Source organism: Anas acuta, chromosome 1 (assembly GCF_963932015.1).
Source record: "Anas acuta chromosome 1, bAnaAcu1.1, whole genome shotgun sequence".
In the NCBI taxonomy this organism is placed as follows: Eukaryota; Metazoa; Chordata; class Aves; order Anseriformes; family Anatidae; genus Anas; species Anas acuta.
The window spans coordinates 31,952,393-31,972,086 of record NC_088979.1 but is presented as its reverse complement, the minus strand read 5'-3'; the positions used below and the strand labels follow the sequence as shown (position 1 = coordinate 31,972,086).

The 19,694-nt window shown below is 36.7% G+C and overlaps 1 protein-coding gene across 1 annotated transcript in view; it reads left to right on the top strand.

Annotated features, from left to right (window-relative positions):
- Nucleotides 1-19,694, top strand: part of NAA16 (N-alpha-acetyltransferase 16, NatA auxiliary subunit) — a 62,293-nt gene that overhangs the window by 21,358 nt on the left and 21,241 nt on the right. The window contains exons 6-9 of the mRNA XM_068675507.1: nucleotides 3,248-3,401; nucleotides 4,538-4,657; nucleotides 6,758-6,853; nucleotides 9,812-9,918. Of these exons, the coding sequence (XP_068531608.1) occupies nucleotides 3,248-3,401; nucleotides 4,538-4,657; nucleotides 6,758-6,853; nucleotides 9,812-9,918 (477 nt within the window). The remainder of the gene's footprint in view (nucleotides 1-3,247; nucleotides 3,402-4,537; nucleotides 4,658-6,757; nucleotides 6,854-9,811; nucleotides 9,919-19,694) is intronic.

The following is a 19,694-nucleotide window of genomic DNA, read 5'->3' as shown; positions in this document are numbered from 1 at the left end:
ACGGGCAATTTTCTCTATAGAGCACTGATTACTGAGAGATCAAGATTTTCTGATTATCCTTTTTTTAAAAAAAATAGAAAAAAAAATCAACATGGAAAGAATACAGGACTGGAGAAAATGCTGTTTAGTGAAAGGTGGAGATTCCATTTGTTTCCTGCAAGCGGGAAAAGAAAAAGTGATTCTAGTACAGTTTAAATACTTATTTTGGGGAAGAATGATAGCTAAGAAGATTGCTTAGAAAGGAGAAACAAGGACAAGTAATAGCTGGAAACTGAACAACAAATTGAAATGCTACATCACTTTTTGCCACTGACAGTTTTATTCTAATGGTTGAGTTATCGTTGGGAATGGTGAATTTTCTGTCTCCTAGTCTTTCAAGATCTAGATCAATGCTGCCTGCCATCTGGAAGCTGTAAATTAGCCAGATGCACAATATTTCAGTCAGAAACAGGTTATGAGGTTGAATGCAGAAATCACTGCAGGAAATATGACAGCCTGTGCTGTACAAATTAAATCAGATGATTTAAGAGTCAGCTCAGAATCGGAGTTTTAGGAACCGAGGTGTAAAACAATTACGCAATTTGTTTTACTGTTGCATGTCCCATTTTTCCTTTCTTCTTTTCCAGAGCAAAATTTTTATTCTTAATTTTTATTTTATTCCTAATTTCTGCATCAGGCCCACAATTACAGATATGGACAGAAAGCCTCTGGAGTTTTGGGGTTCTGCTCTTAGGTATGTTTTGGCTGCATCTTGTCACATTCTTCCAGTGACAATTATGCCAGGGCATCTACAGTTGTAAAATTGATTCTTCTTGTGGTCCAGGAGAAGAAATTTCTTCTGAAACAGCTGTACTGAGTTGAAGAGAAAGTTGGACATCTCATGTACAAGACGTAAAAACGCTTCTGGGGGGAGGGAAGAGTAAAGATGTGCAGCAATTACAATGGTGTGTGGGGAGGCTTTTTATGGAGTCTGTTATTTTTAAGACAACCTAATTATTCCGATCAGGTACTGTTTGAACACAAGCTGTTTGTCTTCTGATGAATTGCATGTGTAAGTGATCATTAACCTGATTAGATTTCTAAATTCTCTCTAGAAAGGAGCTTTTCCAAAAGTACTTTTAAAATTGCTCCAAGAGTGACAGCAAGCACAGCATCTTGGATTTGCCCTATATGCAAGAGAGAGTTCGTATGACTCTTTGGCATTTTACCATTTCTTTTATGTCAGTCCTGCCAGGCCAAAAAAGGTTAACTGGCATCTGCTTCTTGTCCTCGGTTATTTTTTAAGGTTGTTGGGGTAATTTCTGTGTATTTTGAAGGCCTACAAATAATTCATGAGATGTCAAAAAGCTGTCCTACTTGAGAAACTTAAGCATAAGTGCATTGCATAGAAAGGGACAATATTTACAGAAAGAAAACGAAGGAAAAAGAGGAATTGAAATGGTGCTTAGCAGCTTCGGTTCTCTGGTGTTGCAGTAATGCGAAGCAGGAACGCACGCTTGAGGGCTTAACTCCTGTTGCATGTGTCAGGTCTGTGAAGCAGTTAATGCTTTCCAGGGAACAACGTTTTTGTTAGCAATTTCTGATGTTTAATATGGATAAAATTGAGCCAAGGTAGCAACAGAAATGGAAATGCAGATGGAGGAAATACCCTACTCTTCTCTTAATCAAGTATATCTTGCTAGCTGCTGACTCGAGGACGTACATGGTCTGATCTTGTTTGTTCCATTAGCCATCGTTTGCTTCTTCAACAATTAAAAATAAATACAAAAAAAAAAACAGCATTTGAGTGCTGTTACTTTCAGCCCCCAAACTGATATTTGTTGTCAAATACACACTTCTTTATGTGTTATTTACTTACGGTGTGTTTCAGAGTATTTCTTTCAACAAGGGAATCTTCCTTCTTAAAAATATACAATACTGTAAAAGCTGCCTCTGAAAATTCAAGGGGTATGTGAACAGGAATGTCAAATCTCAAAATGGATCTGTACTTAGAGAATAGCTGGACGTAGTAATTGAGAACAATATTCTTTTAATATGAATGTTAATTTTAACTAGTTAATGTCTTTGTTATTGTTTATTATGTGACTTGGTTCTTTCAAGAAGACAGCGGAAAAGCTTTACCCAGGGAACAGCAAAGTAATAGTCAACCATTTGGTGACCAGTGTGACTTACAAGTGTTGCTTGCTCAGGAAGAAACAGAGTATGTAGTGTCATGGGAAAGAAAATCAGTAACCATTTATCAAGCTCAGCTGCCTCTTTTCTATTTTTATTACAGAAAAAAAAAACACATTTAGACTGTAACTGTCCTGTCTTCTACAATTTCATTATCGTCAACTGTTGTATAGATCTACTGGGCCTTGTCCATAGCTCCTGTATTTGGTCTCTGCAATTTTTGCAGTTTATTTGTGGTTCAAGTGGCTTCTGTGTATAGTAGGGAAGAGCCCTTGCAATAAAATGATTGTGATGACTCTGGGAAGACTTTTCACTGCCTGAGTACACTTGAAGGAGTTTTCCCTAGAAGGGAACGCATTTCAATATGTCATCCTATTTCAGTGGCCGATGTATCAGTGGAAAGTTGGATGGCATACTAGTTCTACCATAGCCTGCTGATAATTTTCCATGCTACTGGCAGCAGACCTCAAGAATTATGTTGTTTGAAAACACTCTTTGCATTGCTTGTGCACTGTACTTTCAAGGGGATTGGAGTCTAGTACAGAGTATTTGGTTAGAGAGAAATAGTGCAGATTTTCTGGCTGGAAAAATCCCAGTTGTCAAGCTGTGGCCAGTGTTAAGGCAGTTTGTTGCTCTTTGGAAAGAGTTTGATCCCGAATTTTTGGTGTATTGAAATGCAGTATTGTGATATCCCAGCAGCCTGCTACCACACTTAGGTCAAAATGATTGTGGAGTACCTGAGTCCTTCAGAAGGAATGAGATTACGGACATCTCTGCAAACCTAATTGAATTGTACGAGGGAAGGCAAGGATTCTGTTTTTAATTACCTGGCCACAGTGATAGAGAAAAGTGAAATACAGGAATTTCTGAAACTGTTCTCTAACATTGGATATCCTGAGTGAATTCAATTTGATTGGGAATATTGGGAGCTTTACAATTTTGGATGCTTGGGTGGGTATGTGAATAGACTTGCTACTTTCCATTTACTCAATCCTGTATTCTATAATATTGTATAAAGCAGAAGTATAGGTAGATGGCATAAGTTCACTAATCTATTGCTTTTTTTCCCCCCTAGATTCCTCCAAATAAAATAGATTATGAATATAGTGAACTGATTCTATATCAAAATCAAGTGATGAGAGAGGCAGATCTATTTCAAGAGTCTTTAGAACATATAGAAACATATGAAAAGCAAATATGTGATAAATTAATAGTAGAAGAAATCAAAGGTAAGTCATCCTTCTTTCCTCAGCCAATTTTGTTCTAAACTTTTGCTACAGGCTCTCAGATGTGGTAAAGTGTTAAAAGAAGAAATGTGAAATCTTTAAATGATTTGAGACAATGAATGTAGGGGAATTGGTAACACAATATTTACGATTTTGGGCTCAATAACTTGTGCTATTAAAGTGGATAGTGGATGTGGGTAGCTTAACTTGGGTTGACAGAGGAACAGAGGAGATCTCAGAGGTGATTATATTAGTGTATACACCATTAGCTTTTCATAAATAAAAACTAATATAACCCAGTTTTAATCTAATGAAGAACATGGTGTTTGTAGTACAAACACTGATTCCAAGTATCAAATTGTTGTTTCCTTCTTAAGCTTTCTAGTCCATTTATCTGTATTACCTGCCCTCAGTGAGTACTGAAGTTGACTTTTTTCATTTAAAAACAACCCACAGTGCTCTCTGGGTTTGAAGAACTGAGTTCTGAATACACAGTCATGTAGTGTAACATAGCATATATTCTTCATCTGCTCTTTGCTTGTGCAGTTGCGCTGGGTTGACCCTGCTCAGCAGCTCAGTACCACAAAGCTGCTCGTTCACCCCCTTGCCTTGCAGCCCCCCATATCAGGCAGGAGAGAATATATATATAGGTAGAGAAAAAGTGGAAAAACTTACAGGTTGAGATAAAGACAACTTAAGGGAAGAGGAAGAAATAATAATACAAAAGGCAAACACTCACTGCTTCCCAGAAACAGACTGATACCCAGCAAGTCTCCAAGCAATGACCGTTTGCCCCTAAAGCCTTCCCCATAGTTTTTATTGCTGAGCACAATATTACACAGCTCTGGAAGGAAGTGTTCGTTGTTTCTTTGCAATAATCCCAATAGCTGGTTTAAATATATGCATGCAAAGACATAAAAATAATACTATTTTTCCCAGGTAATGAATGCTCCAAATTGTGCTGAGCTATGGTAACTTCAAGAAGCAAATGTAATATACAGTAATTGCCTTTGTAAAAAGCCTCTTTATCAATATCTACATATGACTGAACCCAATTTTATATATCTATTCTGTGAACTTCACTGCCCAGTTACGTGTTTTCTCATATAATTCATAGTTCTTTATTGCATTGTTTTTAGGCGAAATGTTGTTGAAGTTGGGAAGACTAAAAGAAGCTGGTGAAGTATACAAAGAATTAATTGAGCGCAATGCAGAAAACTGGTATTATTATGAAGGCTTGGAAAAGTCCCTACAACCTAGTAAGTTAAGATATGCATTGGAAATAAGTATGATACAGGATATGCTTAAAACTGTTCGGTATACTACAGTTTTAGATTAAAAAGTTTGCTCAGCATAAAATTATGTACTGTTCAATCTTGAATATGATATAGTTGTGTTTATCCATTTTTAAATTGTCCACTGAAAAACTTGTATGCGTGAAGCATCAGCAGCAAGTGTTTTTATTATTGGAGCTAAAGCTGGTATTTGTTGGTGTGTGTGCTTGCTTGAAGAACCTTTCCTTTCAATGCATGAACTTGGAAACCAAACTGCAGTTTGTTTCTATCAACCTGATTGGCAGAGTATTATTATACACCAGAAAACAGAATTGTCATTCTGAAACTTGTTTAGGCGGCACCTCTTTCCATGGTCATGTAGGGAAATAAACGTCTAATTCAGACTTACTTGTAAAGATACGTAACTTTTTTTAGAAGCTGACTGTTCTTTGGAGGAAAGGCTGATAAATGTGATGAAACGTTTGTTTTTTTTTCCGATGCTAGGTCATGTTACTGCTGTTCTATCTTTCCAGAAAAATACCACAATTGGATTTAAAACAAACAAACAAAAAAAACCCCACAAACAGCCCTACAACATTGCAAACATGTTTATTATACCAAATACTTTGCAATAGCAACTTCACTAAGTGTCTACTTGAACACTGGAATACATTCCTTGTATTTCACAGTTCGCTAATTAGTGGAAGCTTTATTGGAGTAATTCTGATGACATCATAAATCATAAGCCCACCAGGATATTATTTGTAGATACAGATCTGAATTATATTTCTCAACCAGCTTCTAGAAAGTTTTACAGTTTGGGTTTAATGTTTGGAAATACGCCTTGTGATTGGGGAATTAAGATGATTCTGTTTGCATTTATACAGAGACTAACGTTGCCATTTGAATGTTTTTCTTGGTATATCTGTAGAGTTAAAGATCATGATTAGTATCTCAACATAAATTGTCCAAGATTTTGATTATTCTGCTTGAAAAAATGTGTTCGTATAAATGTATATTTCTTAACAAGGAACCAATACAGTAGATTATTTGACATATTAAAATTCTATGAAGAGAAAACTGTACTAATTTATAAAACTAATAATGCTACTTTATTTTTTAGGTGTTCTTAGGACTATTTCCTCCCCCATGGTAAGTTCTGGAGCTCCAACTTGTGACTTCAATTAGGCTTTTTATATGCTTTAGTTCCAATCAAACATTATTTTAGTGTAACTATTAGAACTGCACATCTCTTGGAGCCACTGGGTAACATTTCCCCCCCCTTCCCCAATATCAGAGCTCAGAGACAAGATAAATTATTTTTCTTAGAAAAGAAACTAGAAATATTTATTGAAAATACGTTGTGCCGTAGGCTTGATCTGTACATTCAGTTTGATTTAAATTGCTTGATGAATTTGAAAATACATAAGCAAAATCAATCCTAGTTACATAAAAATGGCATTTCAAAACAACAGATTACTTCTATTTAAATTCTAACCACATTGGAGCTCCAAAGCATATTATGGGGGAAAGGGGAGGAGTGGGAAGAAAATCTTTAACAAAAATAAAGCTATTTAAATGTTAAGGTATCAACAACTCTTGTGCCACTGGCAGTGTTGTGCCCTAAGTTTGCTGTCACCAAGGACTTAAAATAAAGGCATACTTGTATAGTTTGCCATTTGTATACCTACAATTTAGAAATACTTTTTTTCTGATTTATAGATGTCTGAAACAGTTGCGTAGCGAAAAACAGTTATTTGAAGCTATCAGTGTCAAACTACTGTATGAATGGGTCTGCACAGAATTAAATTAAAAGAAAAATGCTGGTACTTTTCCATTGAACTTGAAAGATAATTTTCTTTTAGAAGTTCACCTTTACAGTGATTAATATTGGTACTTACATCTTAGCGTTTTCAATACACTGTTTCACAATGTTTGTGATGAATTGGAAAAAATTAACTTGAAATGTTAAAATTGTTCGAAGTCCAAACTGTGTAAGAAATTTAACAATTCTCAACATTTTAAAACCTTTAGAAGAATAGATTTTTATCTGTTACTTATATCTATTATATTTACTGATAATAGGCACTTTAGAAGAGAGGCTTCAGATTTATGAAGAAGTTAGTAAAAGGCATCCCAGAGCAGTTTCACCTAGAAGATTACCTTTAAACTTTGTTTCAGGTAACAAGTTGCATATCTGTTCCATAATAGCTCTTTTTTTTCTCAATTTTTTATCAGGCTGCTAAATGTGCTTTTAATAGGTATTTATACATGTACACAAATTAGACAAATCTATTTTTCCTGGAATAGATGAAATTATTCATGTTTTAGGATTTGATAGACAAGTTCATGCACTCTAATATGGTGGTACCAACTGTATAATGGTGTCTTCATTGATAAAACTACACTACAGAATGGTGTCCAAACTTGGGGGGAGATTATTGTCCATGTTTCTTTGTCATCATGCTGGTTAAAAGTCATCAGTTTTAAGGGAGGGAATATAGTACACTGAAGGTAGCCGGGGCATATGTCCATGTATACATGCATATACATATGAAATATCCTATACTCTAATTTATAACCACTAAAACCAGTTCTAAAATATGCTTATAACAATTGGATAGCATACGGCCGAAGAATTCCCTAACAGTTTGTATACTGGTGATGTATCAGAAAAGACCATTTTTTTATGAATCTGTTTATAAACTGGTGTGCAGCATTTTTATCTAGAACTGTTAAAGCCAAAATCCATGGATTTAGCGCTGAAAATTTAATAATAGAAACAAAAAGCAGGTGTGCAGCATGAGTTGTTTTATTTCTAATTTTATGACTAAGTTCTTTTCAGTGACTTTGTCCTTTTACAAGTTGTACTGAAGTACAGTGCACAAACATCCTCAAATATGGAGGGAATACACATATTTTTAAAACAGAAAACTGCTTTTCCAAAATACAAGAGACGAAACTTTACAAAATAGTAAAAGCCTTAAAAACGTACGCTCAGAATATATTTAAGTGCCATAACTCCAGTAGAAAACTACACTACTTGGGTTTTGGCTGCCATGATATTTCTAAATTCAGCTGTAAATTACCATGGTATCTGCTGATGTTTTCAATTTCTTAAGGTTAGCTTTTAGTTTGGTTCATTTACTGATCGTTGCCTATGTCATACCTTCTAAATACTACAGAGCACGACTAGTACACTTGTACTTGTCTGTTGTTGCTCAGGAGTCTGAATGTGCATACACTTCTGTGTGCCATCACAAGACGAATGACTTCATAAGAAATTTAGCCTTTAAATTAGCGTTTGTGCCTTACTTAATCCCAGGCATTTTATTTTTTTGGAAGACACAGAGACAAATTTTTAAGACCATTAAACTAGGTTTAAAAAGCTACGTGACAAGTAATTGTCTTTCTTCTGTTATAAAGTAAAAGCACTAATACATAGCAAACAAGTACCCTGCAAAATGATTTTGCATATCTTTATTAATAGTGTTCTGTTGTTGACCTTTTTCACTATATGTTTTGCTCTGAGTTATCTTCACATCTGACAGTGTAGTCTTACAGCTAATGGTCATTTAAATAGAAATAACTTCGGTAGTAAGGATTAGTTGTTCCTGCAATACCGAACTTTAAATGAAAGCAAAATAATTCATTTTTAAATCAGTTGAGTAAAATCTCCCTGTAAATTACCTTCAGCAGGTTTCATAAATAAGAATTTCCCTGATTTAAAACTTGTGTTTCTGTTAATCCAGTAAGCTTGTATCAGTCAGGATGAATAAGACATCCTGTGGAAAATCATCTGATAGATTGGTTTCCCAAATGACTCATGTTTATAAATTGAGCAGGTGAGAAATCTCGTTGGCTAAAGTTAATAATGAGAATGTTGAGATGTAGAAACAAACTGTTGTAGAATTACATTTGCAAATTTCAAGAGGGTAGAATTTTTGGTTAAATGAGGTTGCTGTCCCTGAGTGGCCAGTGACCAGTTGCTTGCAGCCAGCACTTGTTCATCCAGAATTGGTGTGGAGTGCTCAAAACTGCAGGCTCTCATTAATTGGACAGTCCTTTCCAGACCTTGCCAGGCACTCCAACTCAGTAACCCTTTAATTGATACAGACCAGGTCCTTCATCTTCCTGGAAACCACCTTTTTGGAGGCTGGGTAGGATAGTTAATTTTCAGTCTGATCAGGGAATAAAGTCTGGCAATCCAGTTTTAGATTTGTTGACGTTGCTATAGATTCACTGCTCACGTGGCCAGGACTCTGGCACATCTGTTAGAGGACCCTGAGCTTGGCTTTGTCATAGGTGGGTGCTTCATTGTTTTGTGTGTTTCTAAGGCTTTTTCAAAGCTGTTCTGCTTTCTGTAAATAAGCACATACTTAATAGAAATTGAAGCTTCATTGTCTAAGCTTAAAGTTACAATTTTTCCACCAAGAATATAAATTAGAATAATGCAACAGAAGAAACAGATTTTTTTGTTGGAGGGCAGTTTCCTGTAGTGTGATAAAACAAGTTTTAATTAATTCACCTGTAATAAAGCATGTGCTTCTAGTTACCTTGTGGACCCCCATGTACACAGGTGGTAGAAGTTGCTGTACAGAGACTAAAAAAAGACTCCAGGAGAGGAAGAGGGTTCATTTAATCCATTCTTCTTCCTCAAAGCATGGATAACTTTTATATGCACTATTCCTGGCACACATTTATCTAACTATATCATAAAAACTTCCATGATGGAGCTTTTGAAAGATCTCCAAGGTAATCCACTCCTTGGTTAGACTTAACAGTATAACTCTCAGTATAATTTTCTTCAGTGGTTATTTAAATACCCCTTGCTACGTCCTGGGTAGCCACCAGATAATCCTTTCCCTCTTTTGAAGCTTTTGCAGGTTTGAAGACTGTTACCATGTCTTCTAGACAGCAGTCTCCTAAACACTAGAAAGTCAAGCATTTTATTTTCTGATCTTTTTTTTTTTAATCCAGGGCATATTTGCAACCTATTCTTAAATAACAGGGGAGATGAAAACCCTTAACTGCAGTTTTTCAGTTACTCTGTTATCCAGAATTGTACACCAATTAGTGCTTATATTTATATGACACTTGCAATCACTGACATATAACCAAATACACTTTTGTTTCTAGGTGAAAAATTTAGAGAACTAATGGATAAGTTCCTGAGGGTTAACTTCAGTAAAGGCTGCCCACCCTTGTTTACCACTTTGAAATCTTTATATTACAATCCAGAAAAGGTAAAATTTAGTACTTGTTCGGTTTTAATGAAATCTTCTGTATTGAATTTTTAAAGGATTACCTAAATGTTTATTTATAGTTTTCACTGTAACTTTCAAATAACTGTTGCATAACGTTTTTCTTTGGTATGCTATTTTGTCATATGCATATTCACCATTTGATGATAATTAATCTGTGAAATGAAACTTCTGTAGACAGTTGACATCAAAATGCTTGAAATCTGATTGATGCAGGATGCACTGATTTATCTAGTTATTTATTTATTTTTTGAAAAATCAGAGATAACCAGCAAATGTATTTATGTACTCCAAATGCAATTGTGTCGAGATTCTTTCAACTTATGGTTTATGATGTCACCAGAAGTCATGATTTTAAAGTAGCACACACGTGGCTATTCTACATGTATTTCTGAATTGCATCAACACATTAGTATTTACCACAAAGGCTTGTTTCCTGTTTCAGTGTCTGGATAAATCTTAGTGTTGAATTTTTGCTCTTCCAAGTTCTCCCAGTTTTGGCAAAATTGTATCATAACAGTTATTTCAGTTTTAGTTCTTTGTTCCAAGCTCTTGTAATGTACAGTAAAATACTAATCTTCAAACTAAAGCAAGCTAATAAACTGTGCAGCAAATAAAAGTAAAGGTCAGTCTATTCAGATGTTCCATTTTTGCTACAAGCAATACAAACGCTTGGTATTCTAATCAGTTCGTGACTGGTTAAGAGCAGCTTTTGTAGCTGGAAGAAAAACCTTAATACATGATCCAGCTTTTCAACCAGCAGTGGCTATTCCTTTAATTGAACTTAAATTCATGAGATGATCAGAGTGAATAATATTTTTTTCAAAACACTTTTGGGATTTGTAATCTGTACTCTGTGTGTCTCCTGGGTTGACATAATTCTAATAAATTCTGGTATCGTGTACAGCACAAGCCTTTCTACAGTGCATATTGCTAATGCATATTTTTCCATGTAAACTTCTGAAACTGCATCAAGATTTTCTTAAATAAAAAGCACTGAATAGCTAGACAGAAGGAGAAACATTGCTGCAAAACTTTTCTCTCTGATATTTGAAGTATGAAAATGTAGAAGTAAAAGACAAACTCATTTGGCTTGGAAGAATATTTTAGCACCTGTTTTAGACATGATGAGTGAAAAGATTACCAACATGTTTTGGGACAGATTTGCCAGGAAAGGCGCGTTGCTGCTAGTCATCTTCAGTGTATCAAATCAGTACTTCCCAAACTAGTACTTTGATTCTAAAAAACTAACTAATAAGCAAAATCAAAAGCCTCAGTTGCCAAATTTATTTGGATTTGTCTGCAGTGCTGACTTCTGCGAAAGAGTTTTCTCTACTTTCTCTTCCTTCTCTTCCCCAAAAGGGGTCTGTTTGCATTTCACTTAGTTCACTATGGTTCATGTAACCATAACACAATAGGAATCTCTTTTTTTTGTCTGACTAATTTTTGCCTCTAACAGTTTTAGCAATTCTGAAATTTAGTGACTAGGAGAAAGAAAAGTGTGACAAGCAATGCATGCTGCACCTTCTAGGAAAACCTTCTAACACAAATACTGTTATGTTTTGACTGAAAACCGAAAGAATTGTAGTCTGGATTATGTTGTGCCTGTTAGAAAATATCTAGGAAATGAATACATTTCCTGCAAGTGTTGGGGATGAACAGTTTTGACTTTTGGAAGCAGTTTTAATCGGTGTAGTCAACTGCAGTTGCATTTTGAAATGGTATAGATACGAGGATTTTATCAAAGAGTTGGCATGTAAGACTAGAAAGCTTTTTTTCTAGAACTACAGGGGTGTCCAGGATCTTTTATAAAGCGTGCTTTCAGGGAAAAGGTACAATAAGTAATACTTACACTAATAGAAGCTTCTATTAGTATATACTTAACTCAGACAAAATTAAGTGCTATAATGTTACATGAGAGAAAGGGAAATGTAAATTGCTTAATTCAGTGCCTGCAAGAATATAGAAGAATAATGGGGAAAATGTAACTTCATTTGCTCAACCAAGATGAGGATTAGGTTTCTCAGTAAGTTTCTTTTAACATTTTGGAGCTAAGTTTTGGAGTTAACATTTTAGTCTCCTCACTCAGGTATGAAACTCCAAAATGTAAATTATAGTCAGTTCTAGAGGAAAAATACTGATGTCTGTGTCCTTCTGTTTGGAGGGGGTTAGAGAAAAAAGACATTATGTGGAAAGTAAATGTTTGCTAAGCTGTTGAGAAAACTGTTTGGTATCTAATTGCTCTAAGCTGGTACTTAACACTAAATGTTTTTACATAAAAACTACTGGTATATCTTGATTTCAAAACATTATGTTCTGCTAGCTCTGGTTAGAAGATTAGGGTGAAACAGCTTCAGTTTGGGGTGAAGTCTACCTTCAGCTACACTGAGCTGCAAATCTGTAGGATTTGTCAGGCTCAACGTGAAGCCTAATCAGGGAGGTTTTAGAAACTATTCAGTACTTACTCTGCTTGGACTCCAAATAGTGATGTTACAGGTTGGAAGATACGCTTTAGATTCCAGCAGACATGACATGGTTGTGATAGAGATCTAAGACAGACTTGCAGTACTTGGGGCAGTTGTGGAAGAAACCACAGAAATAAAGTGGGAAAAATTGTTTTTTATCTACTTAGAGAACTAAAGTTCAACTGTTCTTTTATGATTGTCTGATCAGCGAGCAATGTTTAGTATATTAGTATTGACTTGATCAAAAATCCTTTAAATAATTAAAGAGTTAAAGGTAAATTGCTCAACAAATGTGTAATAAAATCCACTAGAGTAATTTTTAATTTACGAGTTCACCAAACACTAGAGACTAGAAGCATGTCCAATTCGAGGATGCTTACTCTGTTGGAAGAGTGGGTAGTATGAGGTTAAGAACTAAATCTTGAGTTAGCGCTCAGCAGATTGCTCAAAGCACAGGTGCTAAATGCTGCTCTTTCTTCAGGCTGTAACAATTTAAGGGATGTAGTGTGGAAGGCAGCCTGGAGGATGCAGGTTAAAATGCATAGAAAGCCAGGCCTTATTCTGTTATATACAGAACAATTTCTTTAAAAGAAGGAAAAAATGTTTAGCTTTTTTTTGTTCATTTTTGTTTTCTTTCTGAGGGATCGAGGTGGGGTGGGCTGTCATGACACTTTGTTCCAACATGGAAACTTGCATCAAATTTGGCACACATCAAAAATGTGTCCCAGTTCACATGCTTCAGAAATGTAAAATCTTGGTGTCTGTGTGCAGTAAAGGGTTCTTGACTTCATTTGCCAGTTATCTTAAAATAAAAAATTACAGATATATCACTATAAGATATTAAGATATTAGATATAAGATATTAAAGATGGAAAAAGCATAGCCAAGCTGTGTTTTTTTTGTGAAGTAATGGTACCTTGCATACCTTTATGGTTGTTAACAACCATATCTGAATAATAAACGTCATTTTACAGCTGCTTGCTAGACTTCCCCTTCTGTCATTCAATTTCTCTTCTTTTCACCTCAGCACAAACTCCCATGCAGCTGCTCGCTGAGCTGCTTTAGGGTTAATCCATCTGCAATCAAATCCCTTCCATCAGTCTTCAGCCGGATCATTTTTCTGGATCTTATCACTAGCTTCATGGAATACTGTGAATACTGCAAATGAGTTCAGAAGTAGTATGCCAGAGATGTTGAATCAAGATGGAGGGATCACAGCAACTCAGACTTGAACTGGTTTAAATTGACAAAGCCACCAGGTCTTTGTATGCTTAATGCCAGCTAGGATAACCATACTACCATTTATACCAGGAAAGTGAGGAGGCAACTCAGGTTACTGCCAATTGTATAGCCATAGTCGTTGCAATGGTATAGGTCACACTATTTCAAAGATTTGGTGTAAGAGAAGTACGTGAGACCCATGTAGAAAATTTAGGCTGAGATATTTTTTATCTCAAGGGATGGTAAGTTGCTGCCTTTGATTTTTTTCCTTTCCAACTCTTACGGACTTTGAAATCTGCTTCTTGATGACACTGGAATCTTGACCATATAACTCAATTAAAAAAAAATAATCAATAGGGTAAGTATGTACATGGCTTAAGAGTATTTTAGGATCACGCTTTGTGTCTAAATCAAGATCATTTGATTTGCATACTAAGATTTAGAAACATTAATTTTCACACTTACACTTGTAAATTGTCCAAAGATCACTTACAGAAGATCTATAAAGCAGTAACTTTATAGCTTTCAGTGGACAATAGATAATAGTAATGTAAGTGTGATCGGATGAAATTGGCAAAGCTAACTAATAATTTTAAGTTTTCCTTTTTCTCCAGTTGTAGCTTTCTCAGCTTGCTGACACTATCTTTTTCTTTTTTATCTTATTTTATCGTATTACAGGATTTTGCTCTCTTTTTGAGCAGACTGTGACAGTGTTGGGGATTTAGCTTTAAGTTCTTTGCTTTGGTGGAAATTGGAGATGCAGACAAATTTCAGTCTAACTAAACAAAGTAGTTTGGACTTTTCTTTTCAAGTAGTTTCTGGCTTAGCACTGACTGTCTGATGTTGACTTAATCTCTATGTGGAGATGAATGAAATGCTTTCTAATGCATTTGAGTCAATAAATGCAAATACTTTAAAAATGTTTCACTATCATAGAGCCGGCAATAAGAAAAATCTAGATTATTTTTTATGGTTTTGCTATTCAATTGTCTTTTCAGGAAGACTGATAAGGATGCAGTGCTTATGTCTATGTTCAACTTAGGCAGGCTAATGCCGCATAGTTTTGTCCTCATTCAGATATTTAATTTAATTTCTTGTTTGAACTGCTGTTGGAAATGCTACAGTCCGATCGGGGATCAACAAGCTGCATCTAAACAAAGGATCATAGAGGCACAGATTTAAATGTTAAAGTCTTTTTTGCTACTTTAACGTTTCCAAGAATACAAAACAAACAAAAACAAACATAAATTATCTTTGCACAGGTTATAGTAAAGGATATATTGCATTCCTTTATTTAAGTAGTCTATTTCTAAGTATTTGATTAAATTAAAAAAAAAAAAGTATAGTTCTCGTGTGCTTGACATGCAATAAAGATAACTGACGTTGTTTTTCCACAGCTCTTTTCTTGTCCCTCCCCACCGGCCCACACTGGTGAATTGTTTTTTAGGCAGGTGTGATTGTGAATGTTCACACTTCTAAAACTTCCAGTCTGTGGGTGGTCTTCGTCTTCCAAATTCAATGCAGTTTCAACAGTCAAGGAATGAAATTAAGTTCTGGATTCAGGCATTTGATTATAGGTCAGTGTACATAAAACTGCTCAGCTCCACTTGAAAGGGTTTCCACTGGAACAGCCATCTAGGTACCTGGGAGAAGTGGCTGCTGCTTGTGTTGCTGTTCATTCAGAGGGCTGGAGAAATGTGCAAAAAGTGATCTTATGAAGTTCAACAAAGGGAAACGCCAGGTCCTGTACCCGAGGAGAAATAATCCCATGTGCCAATATGGGCCAGCGGCTCACCAGCTGGAAAGCAGCTGACGGGGGTGGTTCAGATAACACAGCAAAAGGAACACTGAGCCATCAGTATGCCCTTGTGACAAAGGACACCAAAGAAGGCCTTAGGTAGCATGTGGGGCTACCTGAGGAAAAGCCCCGCCAGGAGGTGAGGTGGAGGGAGGCCATCTTCTCTCCTCAGCCCCATGGTGGGACACATCTGGAGTGCTGGCTCTAGCTCTGGGCTCACCAGTACATGGCACTTGTCAAAGGTGGGAACAGGTTGAGAGAGGTGGCAGAGACTTACCTCTTGGTGACTGACAGAACATGACTGGATGTGGCCTAGAGCAGCCTGCTTCGGCTGACCTGCTTCTGGAAAGGGAGGGCTTGGACTCAGCAGGCTGCAGATCCCTTCTAGCTGTAACAGTTCTGTGACAGTAGGTACTGTGCTTTGGGATTTTTATTGTTTTACACCTTTTTGGTAGCAAAGCCCCCAGTCAGTTCCTATAATTTCTTGCTTTTGCCTTCTCAGACCTTTCACAACAGGGGAAAGATTTACTTGCCCCAGAACCTGCTTTGTAGAAATGGATTCACTTCAAACAGAGGTGAATAACTGTAGATTTGCGTTCATATTAGGTTAAATGTGAGGACATCATGGTTCACCACTTGAAGCTGAGCACCTGTAATTGCTGCTTCAGGGTAGCCACTTTCCAAAAGAATAGGTTGTTTGTTCAGGAGTGTAATGGGGTTAGGCTGAGGATGCTGTCTAGATGGAGAGGGATCTAAGCATTGTTTACATACAGTCCTGCATCCATCATGCTGGATTTTGGAGCCCTCAAAGTGATGTATATGACAACCTTCTTTATTTTTGTGATGTTCCAAAGTGCAAATTCTAACAGATAATGTAACAGTTGTGCATTTGGTGTTTTGTCAGTGATCTGCTTGTTCTTTCCAATGAAGAGAGAGCTATCTCAAGATTTTATTGTGCTTCTTAGAAATCAGCAGTCACTTAGCCAAGCTGTTGATGTCAATGTTCACTGATACTGAATTTGCCCTCGCTGTGTTGGTGAAGGAAAAGTGGGAGGAGAGATGTCAATAACATTCTAGCAAAGCCAGAACTGTCTGGGTTTATTTTGCGGGTCAGATAGCTCACGCTCACCTTGAATTGCGTGCAGATGGAGACAATTTGGTCTGGCAGACCTGCGGTTTATAATCTTATACAGCAGGGATGGTTGGCACAATGCTATGGGGGGGATCAGTGAGTGCTGTGCTACCATTGGCTTCGTGTGTTAACACACAGCAACTGTTGAGGTGCTCAGTGGAGCAACTTTCTTTAATGCTTGACAACTCCAATATGCCAGGCTTTCATCAGTTAAAGGAGGTGCTGTGCTATGGAAATCAGTACTTCAGTCTTCGAAGACTATTGCTAGTACTATCCCAAGCACGTGTTGCCTTCCTGTTCTGCAGTGACTATGGCATACACTTACACTGTGCAATATTTTACAGTACAGTATGCAATGGCATACACTTAAAAAGTAAATAGCCATTTCCCCTGAAACAGCCTGTCCTTTGAGAGGTGGTAATGTTAGTCCCATGGTCTGACATCTGAATCCTGGAGTTCTAATTTGTATAAAACCTACAACAAAAGATCACAGTCTCTGTGTGCTCTGTATGCTGACAGTGAAAATTGCAAGCACAGAATTGGTGTGACTAGCAGATGCTGCTGCTGAGGGATTTGATTCATGAGTGCATCAAACAGTCCAAAATCCCTAGTGTAAGGGCCTGGACTCATGGACAGAGTTGTCCATACCACCCTTGTCCTTCAGTTGGCACTTTTGCTGAAGGAACAACTCAGATGTTTGGGGTACAGCAGCAGCTTTCAATTTGCACTCATTTTTGGTTTTCTGAATGCATTGTGCTGTTCTGCTATAAGCATCTGTGCAACAGAATCGTTTCTGCAGTGGCAGTCTCTAACAGACGGGTGGATTGAAGATGTGAAAATAAACATTAGCCATCCCACTACATGATTTAAAAAAATTCACATGCTATGAGGGAGGTGCTTCTCTGTAGCGGGGCCAGTGTTGTTAGTGTGTTTTGAAGAACTGTAATCATTCCTAGAAAAAATACTTCTACTTTAGAAGAGTATCACTGCAAAGATGTGCTTCTGGAGATTGCCTATTCACTTGGTTTTCTTGAGGTTGCCACAAAATGCTAAATTTCTGCATCATCAGTTCATAAATACATTGTAGAGGTAATTTGCATTTCAATGTGAATTTGTCTTTAATACTTAGTGCATGGTTAAAAGTGAATAGGGATTGTAGGTGACTAACTAAAAAAAAGTCAGTTTGATGCATGGCAGACAGAAGGCTATAATCAAAAAGTAGCTTCATCCTCCATAATGAAACTTACGGTTTTGTGTTTTTTCCTCTAACAAGATATTCTGTTTTCCACTGCAACTTTGAAATGTATAAACAAAACATGGCTTTAAACATGAGCATCATGGAATTTTTACCTATGGCTCATGTTTCTAAAATGGCATCAAGTTTCATTTCCATGATTTGTGGAGCCTTTTAGAAAAACCATCTAAAGCACGGCTATGTGAGTGAGACGTTCTGAAGTGAATGCTTTATATGCACAGAGCATTTACTAGGAAAATGTTTCAGTACAACAGTAAGTGTATACACAAAATCATTTGATATCGATATCTTGTCCTGTTCTCTGATATAGCATATTTACTGCCCAATTACTAGGCTCCTTGTTTTATGCTAGAAGCAGTTTTAGTAGTTTTGTTTGTTTGTTTTGCCTGGTGCTTTAATTTCTGCAGTTTATTAAAAAGAAATTACCAGCACAGTGGCCAACTTTCAAGTTTTCTAAAAACGCTAGGTCTCTAATAAGACTCCACACCAAATAGCAGGCTTCTGAGATTAAACTTGCTTCTATCAGGCTTTTGGTTTTTAAACAACAAATATATTTGGCTACTTCAAGTACATCTACAACGTTGATATCTGAGTACCTGAGTAAAACATACACAGCTGGCACAGTGTGTGTGTTCTGTTGAGGAAAAAGCTCTAGTTTCTCGTTGGCACACTCAAGAAGCAAAAATTTGTGTTTAGCAGTGCCACTGCATAATTATGAGTTCTGCTGTTCACAGAAAGCTACTGGTCGTGGTGAATGTAGCTGTGGCTCTTGATGGAATGGTTCTGCTGGAAGCTAATAACCCGGTGTGTGTGCAAGTCATGGGATGTAGCAACTCCCACATTCTTTAAATTGCTGTCCGGATGGGTTACAAGCAACTATGAACAACTTTATTTTTTACTTACTGTTCCTCACAAGAGATTTTGAAATGCTAACACCCACTGTCCAAACCCAAAACAATTGTTCTCTTTGTATTGGAGCAATACTCAAAAATACTCTTTAGTTCCCCATAGACATTGATTTCTATATCCATGAGATAAAAGTCCCAAGAGTGAAGATCTTCAATTAGTCAACATCAAGGTTTGCATCGATTGTGTTGCAGGTGCATTGATTCCATTGAAGGTTGACATTAGTGCACATGTGCCCTTTTTCTGGGTAACTTTAAACAAGGAGACTGTGAGGAAATACTGGATGAGAGAAAATGCTTGTCTGGAAGAAACATCAGAAACAACAGTCTCAAAAAATAAAAGTGTAAGACTCTCTACACAGGAAGGTAGGCTGTCTCCAGTGAAGACCTTTCTTTACCCCTTGCAAGACAGATGACGTTTTCCCTCCTTGATATAAAAAGCTAAAGGAATTTAAAGCAAATTAAAACCATTTTCAAAGTTAGATGCCCTCTGTGATTTATTGGTGGCTTACGTAAGAAAGCGAAAAATGTTTCATCTTAAAACGTAGAGAAACTGGAACTAACAACTCTGCAAGATCAACCAAAGAGCTCAGTCTTTTATGTATGCTGACTGACAGTTTAGTTTAGAGAAACTAGTGTCTCTGGGATAAAACTCCAGGAGAGGAAATCTGGTAACTGGACTTGTTCAGGATCTGGCTAACATTTGATGTGTTCATAGCAAAAGGTAGTGTTCCTGCTATATAAGTATATATAAAGCAAGGAAATTTTACAGTAAGTGAAGGAAGGAGGAAAGTGAACTGTTTCAGGTACTGCCAGGAGAGCATGTTTCCTCTCAGTAGCAAGCATAGTGTCAAACATGTTGGTGTTTGGTAATTTGGGCCCCAGAGCTGATACGTAAGATAAGAGTTGACTAACAAGTGTAGCAGCTGATCAATGATCACTATCACTCTATCACTGAGTTTCTTTTAGCCTGAGTGATCTA